The sequence below is a fragment of the Stigmatopora nigra genome, chromosome 21 (assembly GCF_051989575.1).
Source record: "Stigmatopora nigra isolate UIUO_SnigA chromosome 21, RoL_Snig_1.1, whole genome shotgun sequence".
Classification (NCBI taxonomy): domain Eukaryota; kingdom Metazoa; phylum Chordata; class Actinopteri; order Syngnathiformes; family Syngnathidae; genus Stigmatopora; species Stigmatopora nigra.
This window is the reverse complement of record NC_135528.1, coordinates 9,918,884-9,936,991: the sequence shown is the minus strand read 5'-3', so window position 1 is coordinate 9,936,991 and position 18,108 is coordinate 9,918,884. Positions and strand designations below refer to the sequence as shown.

General features: G+C 56.0%; 2 protein-coding genes across 4 annotated transcripts; one reads left to right on the top strand and one right to left on the bottom strand.

The window, feature by feature from the left end:
- The first annotated feature begins 370 nt into the window (after positions 1-370).
- zftraf1 (zinc finger TRAF-type containing 1) lies at positions 371-5,919 on the top strand. Its single transcript, XM_077742802.1, has 6 exons — positions 371-1,388; positions 2,491-2,585; positions 2,684-2,827; positions 2,910-3,121; positions 3,840-4,018; positions 4,410-5,919. The coding sequence occupies exons 1-6, from the start codon at positions 1,131-1,133 to the stop codon at positions 4,620-4,622; spliced, it is 1,101 nt and encodes a 366-aa protein (XP_077598928.1). The 5' UTR covers positions 371-1,130; the 3' UTR covers positions 4,623-5,919.
- A 1,261-nt stretch (positions 5,920-7,180) lies between these two features.
- arpp21 (cAMP-regulated phosphoprotein, 21) lies at positions 7,181-14,743 on the bottom strand. Of its 3 annotated transcripts, none has more exons than XM_077743992.1 (18): positions 14,341-14,743; positions 12,588-12,699; positions 12,370-12,478; positions 12,182-12,232; positions 11,798-11,981; positions 11,371-11,509; positions 11,119-11,256; positions 10,928-11,027; positions 10,427-10,522; positions 10,202-10,338; positions 9,858-10,060; positions 9,271-9,528; positions 8,984-9,174; positions 8,870-8,923; positions 8,643-8,789; positions 8,348-8,426; positions 7,652-7,728; positions 7,181-7,556 (listed from the first exon to the last, which is right to left on the bottom strand). In XM_077743992.1, exons 3-18 carry the CDS (start codon positions 12,469-12,471, stop codon positions 7,464-7,466), a joined length of 2,049 nt encoding a protein of 682 aa, XP_077600118.1. In that variant the 5' UTR covers positions 12,472-12,478; positions 12,588-12,699; positions 14,341-14,743; the 3' UTR covers positions 7,181-7,463. The 3 variants fall into 3 exon arrangements, with proteins under 3 accessions (XP_077600118.1, XP_077600119.1, XP_077600120.1); XM_077743993.1 differs by having other exon boundaries at positions 8,870-8,881; XM_077743994.1 differs by lacking the exon at positions 8,870-8,923.
- Positions 14,744-18,108: the final 3,365 nt, after the last annotated feature.

Here is an 18,108-nt window from a genome sequence, read left to right as displayed (position 1 = left end):
ATGCATTTTTCTCCCAAAACACCACTCACCGAGGATTTCTGTTCGCGTCAGTCCTACATAGTAATAGTAGAAGTAGAGGGACTGCAGTCACGGAACCAGTTTAGCCACAAAGAACTAATGAAACGGGCAGCGACTCAAGTATGCAACTCTATGCCATAAAATGCACTTTTTTTTCTTCGAGCGAGTTGTGCACAAAATCATTGATTCAGAATCGGTTGTGGTCACCAAAGCGCCTTTGTTTACTGTCGTGGGTGGCGACGTGTCTTCAAACGGCTTTAAAAAGTAGTCAAATGACACACTTCTGGACAACATTCAAAGCCCTAGCGTCATTAACGGCCAACGCGCATGCGCCAAAACCAACTCTTTAAATACCCCCAAGTCATCTGTGGCCACAACAAAACATTCCGCCGTTCGCTGATTCGACACGACAAGTCGACGGGGACAATAGGCGGAGATTCCAGCAACAAACTGGGCTTTTGTACTGTTCGGAAAATTATATAATTTTTGCCTGCCGAACAAGTCCCACTTTGAACTGGATATTTAAAAAAAGAGGTGACACTTGGAGAGAGGGGGCAGTCGGACAGGGAGGAAAAACAAAGATGGCAGTGCGAGCCTGAGAGTCAGATGAACCATCGTCATCATCCTCATCACCTTCATCATCATCATCAACAACAACAACAACAACAACAACAACAAGCGTCCGCGGACCGGGACCAAAATCTTGGGTTGCCAGAGGGGACGCCGTCGGACTTGGGTCACCCGAAACGAGAGCCCAGCTGTCGGAAGGGAGAAAGCTCCCGCCTCCGCCCCCCAACAAAAACAGCTGAGTTGTTTTTGTTCTGGGTGCCCACCACCTACTCACCCTCCCTCCAACGGGAGCACTAAGAGCTCGGTGTCAACTAGCTAGCCGCACCGTAAGTCCACCCTCGCGGGTGACATTTCGTCCTCACCTCGGTTTTGACTTTGAAACGACGATACTTACCTCCGCCCAAAAGAGTAACGTGAGCTAGAATCCTCCTTAAGCGCTTAGCTCGGGTGTTAGCCGGCTAGCAAAATAGCTGTCAGTTAGCCTCAAAGCTAGTCCCAATTTTGTGGTGGTGGGGCACGTCGAAAGTTGTCGAAGGGCCTGGATGTCTGCCATGGAGGACGGCGAAGTGATGTCTGCGGGCAGCGTGCCCGCGGCCGCGGCGGCGCCCGAGGCGGCTGTAGTTGGGGCAGGGCTCGCCGGGCAGGAGGGAGTCGGGTCGCGGCCCGAAGTCGACGCGGAAGAGCCGCCCAAGAAGAAGACCAAAGTGCCCGAGGGGGAGGCCGGCAAGCTGGAGGAGAGACTGTACTCTGTACTCTGCTGCACCGTTTGCCTAGACTTGCCCAAGGCGTCTGTGTACCAGGTAAATGTGTCACAAACACAACACGAAAAGCACCCTCCTTCCCCGAGCGCCCCTAAAATTGCAAAATGAGCGACAACCTCATGCCCCTCGTCGGATTTATAAATAACAGCACATATGAGCAGGTGCGTACGGATGAGCAACCCCCCCCAACCCACCCCACCCAGTGGTCTGCATGGACGACCACAGCCAAAGTCTGACGTGGTCTTCTAATAAAGTCATCCCCACCGATGCCCAACACCCTTTAAAATAAAATGTTGTCCTCCTCTCCTCCCATTGGCCCCTGAAAGCCACATTGTCACCCGCTCACAGTCGAGCAGGGGTCGGCGACTGCGGTCCCGCCTGGAGGGCACCTGTCTGTCGTCCAGTCTGTTTTCCAATAACGCCCTTCTCCCATACCCCTGAATCAAATAACTGGGCTCGTAGTCAGGTGGGGCTTCTGGGGAGATTGGGGATGAGTTGCCTGCTCCATTTACTAGGTGACTTGGAGTAGGGGTCCACACGTAACACGGATGAGTGGAGTCTGTGACCCCCGTCCTTCACTCGACGCATGGCACTCTTCCTTACTGTGTGAAAGCACAAGCAACTGACTAAAATTAATGTCCCCAGTTAAAGCCCTCCTGCGCCTCAATCACTCACCCGACGAAGCCCCACCTAGCAAAATGTTGCATGAAAACAGTATTTGTTCACATAGTGCTGGATAGCAGCAACGGTCGGTCGACCACTTTTTGTCATGCTTCACCAAAAGACAAATTAGCCCGTGTTAGTTGGCAAGTAAACTGGGGGGGGGGGGGGTGGAGGGGTTCTTAGCATATTAGGAAAAACTAAAGTTTGCCAAGAAAAGAATTTGTTTTCAACCCCCCTTAAATGTAGCAGAGATGTATTTGCCAAGAAAACAATTTGTTTTCAAAACACCTCGAATGCTGCATCATATACATTGGCAAAAAAAGAATTTGTTTGGGAAAGCCACTTGAATGTAGCCACTTTAGGTTCATTTCCACGTAGAGAAGGGTTAGGGTGAATGAAGTCAAGTGTGTCAAAAGGAGCCCTATTTTAACCATGCCAACCAACTTGCTTCCTTCTTCTTCTTCCATTTGACCGCTAGTGTACTAACGGTCACCTGATGTGCGCGGGCTGCTTCATTCACTTGCTGGCCGACTCCCGTCTGAAGGAGGAGCAGGCCACGTGTCCCAACTGCAGGTGGGGCCCGGGGCGGCGTGGTCCGTCCGGGGAGCCGGCAGAGCACCCCCGTGCTCATTCCGCTGCTTTTTGTTGTCGTCTTTTCTTCCCCCGCTCAGGTGTGAGATCAGCAAGAACCTGTGCTGCAGGAACCTGGCGGTGGAGAAGGCAGTGAGCGAGCTGCCCACCGAATGCACCTTCTGCCTCAAACAGTTCCCCAGGTCCAGCTTGGAGAGACACCAGAAGGACGAGTGCCAGGACAGGTGAGAGAGCGGGAGAGAAAAATGGCGCGCACTCGGTGAGCTCCTTTCCGAGGCTCACGGAGCGGCGCCCTTTTTGTCTCAGGGTGACAATGTGCAAGTACAAGCGCATCGGGTGTCCGTGGCAGGGCCCCTTCCACGAGATGCCGGCGCACGAGGGCGAGTGCTCGCATCCCACCAAGACTGGCACGGAACTCATGGGTATCCTGGGCGAGATGGACCAGAACCACAGCAGAGACGTGCAGCTCTACAACAGCATTTTCAGCCTGCTCTGCTACGAAAAAATTGGATTCACAGGTGGGTCTGTGGCAAAGCCGCGTGCCGGCTTGGAGGGAAGCGCAAACGTCTCCCAAATTCACCAGCCGTCCGTCAATTGCCGGGAGGACTTTCTAGTCCTCGCCAGCCGTCCGTCAATTGCCGGGAGGACTTTCTAGTCCTCGCCAGCCGTCCGTCAATTGCCGGGAGGACTTTCTAGTCCTCGCCAGCCGTCCGGCAATTGCCGGGAGGACTTTCTAGTCCTCGCCAGCCGTCCGTCAATTGCCGGGTGGACTTTCCAGTCCTCTCCGACTTTTTATGGTCACTCCGGCTTTTTCTTCTCGGATCGAATTTAAAGCCCAACTTGCGCTCCGTAGCCGAGATGAGAAGGACGGGAGGACGTTTCTGTCGAGAAGAAACGGCATAAACGTTAGGGGTCGGGCTTAGCGTCCAGATGGCGGGTGGACAAACTATTTCACTGTGGGCCGCAGTGGGTGCGGGTTTTCATTCCAACCCTTAGGGAGGGCACCTTTTCACCAATCTGGTGTCCTACAAGTGCAATCAGTGGATTGCAGTCGGGCGCTTGTCTCATTGGGTAAACTCGCTGTGCTGGATCGGTTGGAACAAAAACAGGCACCCTGGGCGGTCCTTCGGGATCGGTTTGCCCATCCTTGTTCTTTTTGTTTTGGGTCGACATGCAAAAGTCCATTTTGTTTTCCCTCTGGTAGCCAACTTTTGCAAACATTTTTGACAATGTCAGAGGTGCAGTTTCGACCGTACCGCACAGACGACTTCATCACGCGCCTGTTCTACGAGACGCCGCGCTTCACCGTGCTCAATCAGACGTGGGTGCTGAAGGCGCGTGTCAACGACTCGGAGCGGAACCCCAACCTGTCGTGCAAGCGCACGCTTTCCTTCCAGCTCATCCTCAAGAGCAAGGTGAGGGTCGTACCGAGCCGTAAACCGGGCCAATAAAATACTTGTCACGTCGTGCTTTTCACAGTGACTGAGTGCCTTTAAAAAAAAAAAGTATATGCCGCTCCACTGCATCCGCCCGCTCTCTCGTACTTTGGCTGGACTATGAACTTCAAAGATTTGGGGCATTGTGTTTTCTCTTGTAATTTTTGGGGCTTGCCGCTCGTGTTTGTCGATTTTTGGTGGTAGCCGTTAAGGTTTTTTTTTTTTTTTAAAGATGAATCCTTTTTTTTTTTTTTGACACGTGTCTTTTTACGTGGCATTGAAATTTAGCTTCTTTTCGAAACGCCCGTTTGGCTAAGTTTGACCTGCGAGAGGTCTGGAGAGTGAAGTGACGGCCCCTCGTTTGCTTCAGGTGAACTCGGCGCTGGAGTGCTCCTTCCTGCTGCTCAAGGGCCCCTACGACGACGTGCGCATCAAGCCGGTCATCCACCACTACGCCTTCAGCAATGACGACAACGAGACGGACTACGTGCTGCTGCCCATCTGCGACTCGGTGGAATGCAACAAACTGCTGGCCGCCAAAAACATCAACCTGCGCCTCTTCATCTTCCAGGTTCAAAAGTGATGGCTGCCAGAGGGAGGAGCTACCCAGAGACGAAGAGGAGAGGGCACGCCGCTCAACCGCCGATACCTCTTAACATTTACGCACGTACGCCCCCTACTAATCCGAAAGTGACAAGACGGAAAAGGCCAGCCTTTTGCCAATTGGGCTCGGTGGTCGGTCAGTCGGTCGGTCGGTCGGTGTAGCAGTAGCCCCGCCCCCACACCCAAACGCCAAAAGTCTTGCAAAATGTGAAACTCGACTGAGCTGTGATTGTGCGTGTTCATTTGATGTATATTTAACCATGTTTTTAACCCTTTCTAAAGATATTTAATTTCCTTTTGGTCACGTTTTTCCCCCCTCGCGGCCTGCATTGACTCACGCGCTCCCATTCCGACAGGATAGACAGACACCACCTGTCCCCACCGAGGGCAGCCAATGACTTGTGTGAAATTATCCAGTCTGTAGAAGAAATGAATTCAAAAAGTTTTAATTTCTGAGTAAAGCGGACCTCGGGAAAAAAAAAACAGGTTTCCAAAAGTGTTTAAAATTTTGAAATGCTAAAAGCCTTTTTGGCTAATTGAAAAGAAAAGTCCTCCCGCTTTTCACACCGCTCACTTATGCTGAATTTTAATGAATGCATATCTATGTGCATATCTAGAAAAAAAGCAACTAAACTGACATTTGTTTTAATTACTATTTATTTTTAATATTGGCTGTTTCTATAAATGATTTGACCAGTCTCATCTGATTTCAGCATTTTTTCCCCCTCCACTGTCAAATTATTTTCCAAAATTGCTTTCAAATGTTTTTAGCCCTTGTTTTTTTTGTGGATCACAGATTTAAAGAAATGACCAAAGTGACAGATTCTCATCCAAAGTTGACTAATGCGAGTTGAAACAATTCCAGATCTTAAAAGACAAAGTTGACTCATACGAGTTGAAACAATTCCAGATTTTCCACATTTAACCTCTCCAACCACTTTAAACACTTAATTTGCCACCCAAAGGACACAAGACGAGAGCAGACGTTACGTCAACGGAATCTACTGTAAAGCAGGTGTCTTCTGCTGTATTTTTAGGTGTGTGTTTGTGTGTGTGTGTGTGGGGGGGGGGTGGTTCGCTTTAGTCATCTCACAATGGCTGTAAATGTGCCTTTTAATATTGGGAGGGATTGAAGATCATTGTTATGTACCCACCCCCGTGAAGAACCACGCTACATACTGATGTTCACAATGGTTTAATGTTGTGTTCCAGCAATACACATACGGGATTCCTTCAGTCCCAAATGAGCTTTCCAAAATAAAATGGACGGAAACTTACCCTGACCAAGTTGCTTTGCCACTTTGCACGCTCGTTTTGAAACTTTTCCAAAGTCATTGTGTGGAGTAGTACACTGCTGCCCAACTGCAATCTTAAGCCGAATGCTTTATGCCTGTAGAACACCTCGTCTTGCTAGCTCCATTTTGTGGAAAATGTATGCGGCGGCGGCGGCGCCTATCGGACACGCTTCAACAGTATGATCCTTCAATTTCTTACCCCAGCTCAATGGGGCAGGCTCCGTGGCCCAGCCAGCTTCAGCGGTGCCAGTGGACTGGCTAAACGGGCCGCCCTTCCGTCCGTGGCATCGGTGAAAGCAAACGCCGGTATGAGAGCCACGTGGCGCCGCACACCTTAGCCCGGGGGTGGGGAACTCGTGGCACTAGGGTGCTTGGGTGCAAATAGCTCTCCACTAACCTGCAAGGTAAAATAAGGAAACCGTCAGTGAGAGAGCCCAGACCCAAAGGCACCAATAGCAACGTCGCCTCGACACAAACTCTAGCGCCACTTTAAACAACAGCCCCGCCCCATCTATGGTGAGCATGGGTGTCAAGGAATAACAATTGAAAATATGAGTTGTCTTACCAAAAAGTGACAGAGACGACGTCTCAAGATGGCAGCGCGGATGAACGGCAGGTCCAAACATGGCGGTCCAAACATGGCGGTCCAAACATGGCTGAAGTGACTCTTGGCTTCCTCTGACCGACAAGATTGAGCTCTGCAAGCTATGCTAACTCAGCTAACTCTGCCAGAGCACCATCTGCATAGGACACAGGGGAGGCCAAAGTATTCCACAGAGAGCCGCTGGGCCGCGGTGGACGTTGGCTTTTGTTCCAACCCACACAGCCCTTTTCGCCCAATCTGGTGTCCTGCACGTGCAATCAGTGGATGGCAGTCAGGTGCGTCCTGTTTCAGCAGAAAGCCCATTGGTCAAAGCGTGTGCATCCAGGCAAAAGGTCACACCTGTTTGTGTGACGGTGGGCGTCGTTAGCGTCAGGCCACGGAAAAGTGGCTTACGTGTCTTTAGAAGTTCTGGCCATCAATGGGAATATTTGCAAATATTTTATATCATGACTTTCATAGTGGTAACTTTTTTTTCTACATCTACATTCCGCCCTAGCTGTTTAGACTTGAACAAGTCCTCTAGCTCGCCAACATTCAAATGCTCATGGGATGGCCTTCTGGTGGAAAAAGAACATCTCAAAAGTCAAATCAAAACTCAAAAGACCCATTTGGCATGAAAAAAAAAAAGCAAGAAGGACATTTTACAAACAAAACAAAAACGTGTGTTTATTGACAGTCACACACAATGTCACACAGTGCATTCTTTGGGGGCATCAATCACAATCTATATTTTTATATATATATATATGACATCTCATCTCAATATAATATAAAACTCCCTTTTGCCTTGAGTATAAACAATGTAGTCAACACAGCACTTCTGTTTGTAGTATATAAATGTCTATTAGGATGAAGCTTTGGTACAGGGCGTGCGCACTCGTGTCAACGTGCTTCGATAAAAAGTGCGCGTGTGGCATGGTCGCTATGCGGTCCAGGCGTGAGCGCAGTTGGCTGGCGCCGCGGTCATCGTGCAACAGTATCCTGCGTCGCCCACTTTACCCGGCTGATAAACGCCCTGCGAGGGGGGGGGGGGGGGGTCAAGGTGTTAAAATGACATTTGTATGAGTGGGAAAAATGACATGAGGCTTCTTTTTTTCCTTTCTACTTCACCTGAAGCATGCTACAGAGGTGCGGCGCTACCGGCGAGTACAACTGCTGCTGAGCCACCCCCACTGCGGTGCCGTGACCTGGATTGGTTGACGTGGAAAAGGGTCAATGTGGTGGGGGAGGTGCTTTTTTTGGGATGAAAATATACCTCGGCCCACATTTTTTTTAGGCCTAAAATGAGGCCGGCACAAGTTGTACACAGTGGAGCAAGAAAACAAATAGTTCCCGCAAAGTTGGACCATTCATTGTCAATGGGCAAAAAAAGAAATCAGGCCATAACAACAAAAAGTGACAAGACAAATCCCCAACTCTACAGAAAGTGGCTTACAGTTAAGGTCAGGGAAGAGAGGGGAAAAGGCGGAAGAGAGACGGAAGAAAAAACGCCAGAAAATGACTGCCGACGTCTTTGCTTTTTACAGAGCGCCAACGGGAGGGAGGCTGGCTGGTGACGGCGGCGGTTCCAACCGTGGCAGAATATCAATAAGAAGTTTGAGAAGCCCCCTACCTCCCAAACCCACAGCCAGACTCGGAAGGATGGCTTTCTCAACCCCCCCCGGGGGGCCGACGGACGTGAGCGGCAGGAAAAGAGACCGGTTCACTGTGAGACCCTCAAGACTTCATCTCTGACAGTGCAACGGCCCCCTCCTCTGCCGCCCCGGTTCAGCCCACTCATCTGCGCTTTGTTCGGGCGGCAGTTACCTGCGCTGCAGCCTGGCGAGGGGGCCTTGACTGGATGCGGAGCGGAGGTAGGATACTGGCCGTAATAGAAGGCGGGCACCTGAAAAAACAGCGGCGCTGGGTTAAGGTGATTTGCCGATAAAATGACGGCGGCAATCCCCGCTAAGGACGGCGGCAATCCCCGCTAAGGACGGCGGCAATCCCCGCTAAGGACGGCGGAAACCCCCGCTAATGACCAGGCTTTTCGTCCCGGCCCCCGACTTCCAATTGCACACTTGGCCCAATGTTTAAGTCCCATTTCAAGTTCACTTCCTACCTGCGCCGAGGCTCGGCAGTAGCCGTGGGGGGCGGCTTGCGGCCCCGCCAACACGTATCCTTGGGCAGGAGCGTAAAGGGGCGCGCCTTCCCCGGCAGACTGACAGCCGACCGCCATCTGGGAAAACCGCTGCCACGGGTCTTCCGTCTGCGAGGACGGGAAACGGCCTTTCCGTTAGGCTAGCCCACTAGCCGATGGTTAACGGGGCGAGCCAAAGCCATACGTACGGCGGGGAAGGCCTGCGGGGGGGCTAGCATCTGAGGAGCCGCGTAGGAGAACACCTAGAGCCAGCGCGCACACCGGTCACGGCCTGCCCGGTGCGCCGCCCGTCCCGGCCTTACCTGCTGAGGAGGAGGCCGATGAGGCGCCCGAGCCGGCGCCGTCTGCATCGGGCCGCCGACGGGCTGCCGGGAAGCGGGCGGGTCGTACGCCGCCGGGCCTCCGTCGGGGAGCGGCTGGTACGCCGCGGGGTTTCCCTCGGGGGGCGGGTTGTACACCACCGGGCTTCCGTCGGGGTTGACGAAAGGCTGCCCTGAAATGCAGGCGCCGCTTGGCTTGTCAGACGGACTCTCTCCGGGGCCAGCGTCTCTGCGTGCGTCGAGCGCGCCGGGGCCGGCCCGGGGCCTACCTGTGTGCGGGTTGACGAGGATGCTACCCGGCGGGATGGCGTTGTCCAGGATGTAGGCGGGCGGGGGGCCGGGCTGGGGCGCGGGGATGGCGTTCTCCAGGACGTAGGTAGGCTGGGCGGGCATGGCGTTGTCCAGGATGTAGGTGGGCTGGGCGCCGGGCTGGGCGCCGGGCTGGGCGCCAAGCTGAGCGCCAAGCTGAGCGCCAAGCTGGGCCCTAGCTGGAGGATCCGGGGTGACTCTGAAGAGAGAGATGCCACCTGGCGGAAGGAAGGAGGGAGGGAGGGATTGGAAACGCAGTTTTTGCGACAACGCCTTGGAGAATCGAGCCTTGATAAGAAAAGTGTTTCGCTTCTAGTTAAACCAAAAGGCCCCGCCCGGGTGTCCGTGTTAGAGATACTGTTACTTTGGCGCTTGTTCACTTCAAATCGAAAAAGAAAACAAATGTCTTTGGCCACTTCTTTTTCCACAGCGCATAGAAAAATAGCAGAAGGGTGAAAATGTGCAGCTCAGCCGCCCGCCGATTGGACGTCGGCAGATGTGATTGGCGCGCCGGTCGGAGGTGTCGGCGGCGTGAAAAGGCCGGTACCTGCCGAGCCGCGCGGCTCCCGGCTGGGATTGGCCGCTCGCGGGGGGCGGGGCTCGGCGCCGGCGGTCCGGGGGCGGCACGAGGACGAATCCGAGTCGGTGCTGCTCCACGGCCGGGGCTCGTTGCCGTGGCGACAGTCCGTCTCGAAGCTGCTCTGTCGGCTGCCGTCCGTCCAGCCGGAGCCCGAGCTGTCGCGGCTGCCCCTGAGGACGCCGTCGAGCGCCCGTGGAGGGAGGGATAGAGGGATGAAGGATGGATTGGGTTAGCTCGGTAGGTCAAAAAAGCCGGCCAGTTCAGCGCATTGCGTCCGTCTCAGCGGCGAGGGAAGAGTGCAAAGGTGCTACCTGAAGAGCCACCTTCTCCTCCGGGTCTCGGCCCACGGCTCGCGCTCCTCCGCCGAAAGCTCACGCGGAGGATCCGCGTCGGGCGGACGGGGGCCGTGCTTGGGGGACCTGTCCTCACTGGGCTCAGCCTCCCGCGCCTGTTCCAAAAAGACCAGAGCAGGTGGAAAGCTTCAAGACGCACCGTCCGTCGGTGGCCCGGTCCGGCGGCCTGCCGCAAGGTCTCACATCGCGCTCCGAGGTTCTCTCCCGCGCTCTTTGGGACTCTTCGTCACGCTCCTCCGCCGACCTGCTTTGCCTGTCGCGGAAGTGGCAGCGTCGCATCTGAGACGCGAAAAAAGAAGAAAAAAAAACACTGTCGGATCCCAAAGCGTGCAATTGCGCCAAAATGGCTACAGAGATAAAAAAAACAAGCCCCGCCAACGGAAGCTTTTGCTCTCTGGTTTAAGCCGGACGCCCCCAAAAAACAGCATCTTCCTTTGCTTTTGGAATAATAATGACCAATTTGTTGACGGCGTAGGCGCCAGAACCCAACGATTCAAAGTGCGCGTGCAAATATCAAAGCATACGTCGGGCGGAGCGGTCGCTGCTGGAGCCCATCCCAGCTAACTATGGGCAGCTTCAATGGAAAGAAGAGAAAAAAAAGCCAGTTGAGGGCGAGATTTTCTTCACGGGTTAAGCCTAAAATAGCCAGACGGCCTTCCAATTGGACAAAGCGAGGCCGCTCACCGTTTGGTCGCAGGGGTTGTCCCGCCTCAGAAGGCTTTTCCATTGCTGGATTTCCGAGGCTTTGTCGTCCTGCAGCTGATCCAGGAAAGGCCGCTCCGGTCTGCGGCGGCGGAGGACACGCGGACGGGCGGTGGGTCGGTCGTGACCCAAATGGAAAGCGGCCGGTCGGTTGGCGGAGAGCCTTTCCGTACATTCGGGTGTTGCCGGTGCGGTTGATGATGACCGACTTGCCCGTCTGGTCCACGTTGTGCTCCATGCCGAAGAAGGCGGCCACCCGGTGCACCAGCATACGGTGGTACGAAGACATGTGCGGGAATTTCTTGAAGGCGCTGGCCCGACAGGAAGGGGAGGTTCAGTGAACCCCAAAGGGGCGAATCCGCTGGGAGAAGCCGGGCTAGGCCGGAGGACGAGCGCGTGCGTGCGTGCGTGCGTGCGTGCACTACCTGTCTCCCGTGATGAAGGCCACCATGTCCTGCTCCAGCTTCAGCAACATCATGCGGTCTCTGGGGTTGCCATTCAGCGTCTCCACGATGAAACGATGGAGGTCCACGCCGGACGAGTCGCGGTACTCGCCGCCGCTCCCTGCCAGACGGCCCGGGCACACAACGGTTAGGCTTGACGCAAGGAGGGCACAAAGCGGGACGGAAGAGAAAGGGGGAAGCGCCGACGCCATCTAACTAAGCCGGCCGGGTCGAGAGTTGAGCAACGACGGACCGGGACGACATTAAAGAAATCGAAAAGTACGGAACGAAAACGAGGACAGGAGAGATTGAGGCCAGAAAGGAAAAAAAACTAATGCTGAGGAATTAAGAAGTCCACCACGAGAAAATAAAGGAGTAAAAAGCTTGGAGTAAGGATGGAAAGAAAGACCTTCATCCATCGTGTCGCTCTTCTCCGCGTCGCGCTCGCGAGGGCGGCCGTCGTCGCCGGCATCCGTCGACGGCGTGGCCCGAGACGGCGTGGCCCGAGACGGCTCTCGGTCGTGGTCGTCGGCGTGGTCGTCGGCGTCGTCGTCGTGGCAGACGGCCGCGCCACGCGCCAGCTTGCCTCGGATCTGAGGGGGTGGGGTGCATGGATGGAGGAGGAAGGGATGGATTGTTTGGTTGAGGGGGGTGGCAGGGATGGTGGGAGGGAGGGAGGGAGGCAGGCAGAGAGGCTTTGGCGGGAGGGAGGGAGGGAGCTATGCTTTCTCGTCTGCACATCCACAGTTGAGCGGCAAAGAGCCACGGCGCAGCAGCACGCCTTTTGGCTTACCTTGACCACTTTTTGGCCCGCTGGCGTGGACGTGTGCCGCTGACAAAGAGCCTGCGGGAAACAACATTGGTCATTTGGACTCTGCGCCGGTGTCTTTTGGAGCCACGTGAGCAGACGTCCAGTCGTCTGAACGTCTCGGCGTTTACTGGCTCTCGGCTCGCCCATTTCAAACGGACGGGTGACCTTACCCGCCGGTCCTGGTCCTTCTCGTCCTCCTGGGCGTGACGGGCGCGCTCTGGCTCCGCCTCCCTCTCCGTCCGCACTTCCGCCGCCGCCGCCGCCGGCTCCATGCTACGTCTGCAAGGCACATTGGCAATTTTGGGCGTCCGTCTGCCGGCGCCACGCGGCCCCCGCCACGCTGCCCCCGCCACGCTGCCCCCGCCACGCTGCCCCCGCCACCACCTACCTATGCTGAGCCAAGAAATTGGCGGGTGAAGGATGAGGTGGTATATTCCATGATCCCACGGGGCGGCCACGGGGAAGGCAATTATCCTCCTGCTCCTCCAAAAAGCAAAGGGCTGCAGCGGGAGAGGAGGCGGGGTAAGAGGCTCGACACCCTTACGTTTTGCAACGCAATCGTGGCACACGAGAACCAACACGGAGACCGCCGGTCCCAAAATTCAGGCGTCTCGACAGAAAGCCAAAAGCGAGCGGGCGAAGGAGCAAGAGCCAGAAGGACGGCTTGTTTTAAAGGTCACCCCTTCCACCCCAATCTGATGCCAATCTGCGAAAAGGACATTTCAGGAGTGCGGGAAACAAAAAGTCACAGCGCCAGGTGTACCTGCGCCCAATGAATGCCGCTTCTAGAATGAGGAAGGGAGGAAGGGAGGAGGGGGTAGTAGCGAGGGGGTAGTAGCGAGGGGGAGGAGGTGCCACGCCATCATTAGCAGCACGTGATGGATGGCACGCGGGAAACCGACAGGGTGCGTGTGGCGACAAGGTCCTCATCCATCTGCCGCCTCGCGGGAGCTACTTTGACAACGCCGACGTTTGGCTTGCGTAAGCTTTTCGCCCGGCGGCCAGGAAATAGGCCAGGCTAGCCGTGGAATGGGACCCGCTCGCCACCATGGAATTTTTACCCGCGGCCCCCTTGCCGGCTCGTATTCCACCGGCGCAAATGGCTGCGTCCCACTGACTGGGGGCCAGCTCCGTCGGTAGGCCCCACGCGGGGAACTTTGCCGTTTGTCGGGCTCGGAGGTCACCAAAGAAGGGAGCGCCGAGCCACGGGTGGAAGGTGTGGCTAGCTCAAAGGTGGGAAAGGGGATTTGGCTACTTTACGCTGGCCCTTTTAATGACGGGAACCAAACGTCTAGCTTCCATTGACGGCGGCGGCGCCGGCCGCGACCAAATAGTCACTTAGGTTAAGTCGGTTCGTTTTTTTTTTTTTGCCACGGTTTGGCAGTGGAGCGCGGCCAAACGTCGGCGACCGACCGGGTTCTGCCGCGCGGGTGCATCAAATGAAGGCGGTGGGGCGGATGGGGGACCCGGCCGCCTGCTTCTCCAGATGGTGTGCGAGTGTGTATTTGCAAAGCACCGGGCCCCTTTTGTTCTCGGTACGCCAACCCCACCGAGTCCTCGGAGTCCCGATGCCACTTCCCGGGACTCGACGGCGGCGGCCCACGAGCAAAGGAGACATTTTCACTGCGGCCGGGCCAACGCGGCCAAGGTGCTGTCAAAGTTAGGAAGCGGGCGCCCACAGGGAGACGGAGGACAAGTCCAAACTCCGCCCGCGCACGCCGATGTGTCGCATTACTGTTGACCTGGGACACGCTTGACGACGCCGGGGCTATTTTTACCCGAAGGGGAGGGGATGGGAACGGGGGGGGGGGGGGGGGTGGTTGTTGGGGGGGGGGGGGGTGCTCGGAGGTGGTGGTGGGGGGTGTCGATTGGGGGCGCTGCCGGTGGTCTTGCTCCCTCCAAATGAATTTAAATTGGAGGAAAAAAAGCAACCGAAAGGACACACGGGGAGAAGTTCAACTGAGGACATTTGACAGGCGGAAGAATTAATGTCGGGCTAAAAATAAAGAAAGAAAGAAATGAGAAAAACCTGCTAGTGTACCGTTGAAATGAAGGCAAAAACGGAAAAGCCTTTCTACGCACGAGATCGCAGCACGATTGGATGTTGAGTGTGTTTTGGTGTTAGCGGCGGAGGCTCTTACCTAGCGGGAATGCGGGTGGGAGGAAGAAAGGTGGTTGGCGAGAAAGACGCCGAGATGTCGCCGGGAGTGGAGCTCCTCTCTGCGGGGTTGTTGCTGTCGAGTGAACCGCCGAGCTGCTCCTCCTCCGCTTTTGCTCCCCTCTCGTCGAGGAGGGAGGGGGTAGGCGGGCGGGCGGGAGAGGCGGAAGCGGGGAAGAAGGAGGGGGGGGGGGGGGGCGATATGAATGTTTGTGCGCGTTCGTGTATGTGCCTGTGTGTGTGTGTGTGTGTGGATACTGGGGCGGGGAGGGGGGTTTGCTGGCATTAACAGCCCCGCTATCTATACTCGGCAACCTGGCCCATTTCCCGTCTTTGGAGAGCGATCGGAAGACCTCGACGGACGGACCGACTGACGGACGCGTGTCCGACGCCGTGCGCACGTGTGCTGCCCAAACATGGGCGGGCGGGCGGGCTTATGGGCGTTTGGTCGGTGGGCGTGGCTGCCAGACTAGCGGCCAGGCACCAAAGCGCTAAACCGCGATTGCAACCATTCCATCTTTCCACGACCACCACCACCACCACCAGCACAAAACCCAAGCTTACATAAGAGAGCGCTCTTCGTGTCACAATGACGGGAAATATGCGGAGGCATAGGCATAGCGCACGGCACACCGCCATCCATCCGGGCGGACGCCCGTCCCCCGCGTGCGGCCAAGGTTAGGGCTGATATGCCGGCTGCCCATGGTTCCCGGAGTCACTAAGCCAATATATCAAGTGGTATGTCGCTCGTGTGGAAATCAGTCCAGCTTGTCTCCGTCGGCAACAACGCAATACCTTTAAAAAGGGGAACCCAATAAACACAAGAGTCCTTACGGCGGCCAATATTAGTGAGGAGGGCACGACGGTATGTGTAGGCACACGGAAAAAAAACTTATCTGTGTGTGTTTCTACATTGACGACCGTGACCTCGATAAATGAAAAAGACAACATTTTGTGTTGGCCACGCCTTGGCCACGCCCCATCGTAGCCTAACGTAGGCGTCCCTCGGTGGCCGCTGGTGCCACTGAGCGCAGGCGGGTGTCCGATGGCGCCTCCGTGACAACCTTAACCCTCTTGTTGTCCGTTTCACCGCCCGCGCTGTACTTTTTAGTCGTGGCTGTGTAAACGAGCAAAGCCGCCCGTCCGCCTGAGACTAGATCAAAGGGGACGGAGATATTTGGGGCACATGCTCCGAGGCGTGCGGGCAGCTGTCGAGCTGGCCACGGCGGGCGGGCGCGCCGGCACAGAGGAGACTCGGACACCCACACCCGCCGCGCTCCGCTTACATAAACAGACGTCAGCGCGTTTGTCGGCCGACAGCTGGGAAGGGATTTGCCCGCTACCGCCGCCGCGTCACTTCCCAGTCGGACGGGCTGTCCAAAGGGCAGCCGGCGAGGTGACGAGCGGCCCAAAACCAAGAGGAAGTGACCACGTTGGGAGGGAGGGAGGGAGGCTAGCGAGCCAGCGTGACCCCTAAGCCATGGGCCGGCAAACTAAGGCTGGCCTTTGGTTCCCAGCCACAAAGAGGACACTTTCTTAGCAAGGTGGTGTCCTGTGGGTGAATTGCAGTCGGGTGCTTCTGGTTTCCGGCACAAACCCCCCCCCCCCGGTTGGACTTTGTGGGCTCTGTCCCGGCCGGATGGCTCCGGCCATTGGCACCCATCAAAAGAGCCACGTATGGTTCCCGAGCCATAGCTTCCCTAGCCCTGGCCTAGAGGAAGCGAGAGTCTAACTGTGTTTGCCCGCCCTCACTCGTCGCAGCGTGTCGACACGGCGGGGAGAAATGATTTGGTTGGAAAAATGGGACGGGATGGGACAGGGGCCCCCCTCCTCGGTGCCGAACCCCCACCCCCCATCCCCCGGGGCCATCCGTCAAAGTTGCACTCTTTGGTGGTAAAAAAAAAAGGGAAAGAAAGCGGGGCAGCTCGTTTCCTTACTCCCGTCCGCTTCCCCCGGCCCGCTTTCTGTCCTTTCTGCGCCAGGCGTCACACGCGGCTATTTATATTTGTTGCTAATGAGGCGAGATCTCAGCGGCTGCCGTAGCAACCGTCTCCGTGGAGACCGCCGCTTTTGGATGCCGCATCGTCCGTCTTCCCGCCCGCCCGCCCGTCCTTCCCTGGCTGAGGCCGGCCTGGTTTGGCGCTTAATGAAGGGCCCCCGTCTCAAAAGACCCGGCGGAGGCCTTCAGCAAAATGGAGGCGACTTTCAAAGTGGGGAGATTTGGGGTGTCCTTTAAATTGGACCCAAAGTCTATGGCGTGGCCGGCCTAACCCTCCAAACCAATGGCGAGTGTGAGCGGCCCCGGGTCAGAGAAGGGAGAGTGGCCCCGGGTCAGAGAAGGGAGAGTGGCCCCGGGTCAGAGAAGGGAGAGTGGCCCCGGGTCAGAGAAGGGAGAGTGGCCCCGGGCCCGCCGCCGCCGTTTGCGACTCTCCGGCGCCTACGCGGCGAGGCGAGGGGGCGGCCCAGAGCGTGACGATCGGCGGCAAAATGGAACGCACCCAAGGCTTCCTTTTCCGCATTGTTGTGTAAGCGGCGGTTCCATCTTCCCACTCTGGCTCACCCACACAGGTCGGATCCGACGGAAGGCGGCTCGGCCATATTGCCATCTCCTTTTTTTTGGGTGTGTTTTTTTTTCTTCTTTTTCTATGCTCATCATCTCTTTCCTCCCTGGGCGCCCGCGTCCACTTCGGAGCAGGGAGGGGCGGATGCGGTAAGAAAATGAAAAAGGGCGAGGTGGGAAGATAGTGGGAGGGGGCGCGCTCATGAGAGCCAGTTGTTATAGTAACTGCGTCTCTCTACCTGTCAATCTGGGCTATTTCGGGCAGGCGGCTCCTACGGGGGTGCCGGGCGCCGCGCCGAGCCGCCCCCGCACCGAGAAATTTAGATGGCGCTCAAATTAACACCCTTTGCGACGCGCACCACTTTTTCTCACTTTTCTGTGTGAAAGATGGTGAGATTTTGCCATTTCCGTGAGGCTTGGCGTGGGGGGTGGCTGTGAGGGAGGGGGGGGGGGGTCTTTCCAAAAAAGGCCCAGATGATGACGCAGTCCTGCGTATATAGAAAAAGTCAGAGGCTGCTATTTTAAAGTATTTGTGCGTGCGTGCGGACACTCGAGAGCGAGCGCCGGCTTCGGCTAGCTTCCCATTCGAAAAAGAAAAAAAGCAAATCAAGGATTTTACAACTCCATCGGGCCAAAGAGCAAAAACACAAAGGCAAGGCAAAAGAAATCAAGTAAGATGATGGAAAAGATCCAAAGGACAAAGAATCATCCAAAGTTAGGGCCGGTCTAAACCATGGCTAAGCCTAGCACCAGATGAATAAAAGCAGCTTTGCGCCAGTCCCTTCTTCATTAGTGAAACCGATGACCCCGCTCTAACATTGTTCCACCTGCCGGGGGACAGCGGCTTTCCGAGAAAAACAAAGGCCGGGAAGGCGCCAACATGGCCGCCGACACCGCGCACGGGGAGCCATTAGTGGGCAACTAATTAATAGCTGTCGTCGACGACGACGCCGCCGCCGGCAGCGTCGTCCTCCGCTCTTCCCGGCAATTAAAATGTGACACCCGCGTCGTCGCAGAATGCCTCGCTAAAACGCCAGACGCCTTCCGACGTCGACGCCGCGCTATTCTCGCACGAGCTATCACGTGCACGCGTTCGGCACCTCCGATGCGACGTTTTCGTGCACACCGCATTGAACATCGCCAACAAAACAAAGAAAGGGGGAGGAAAAAAGGAGGGCAAAACACCTGAAC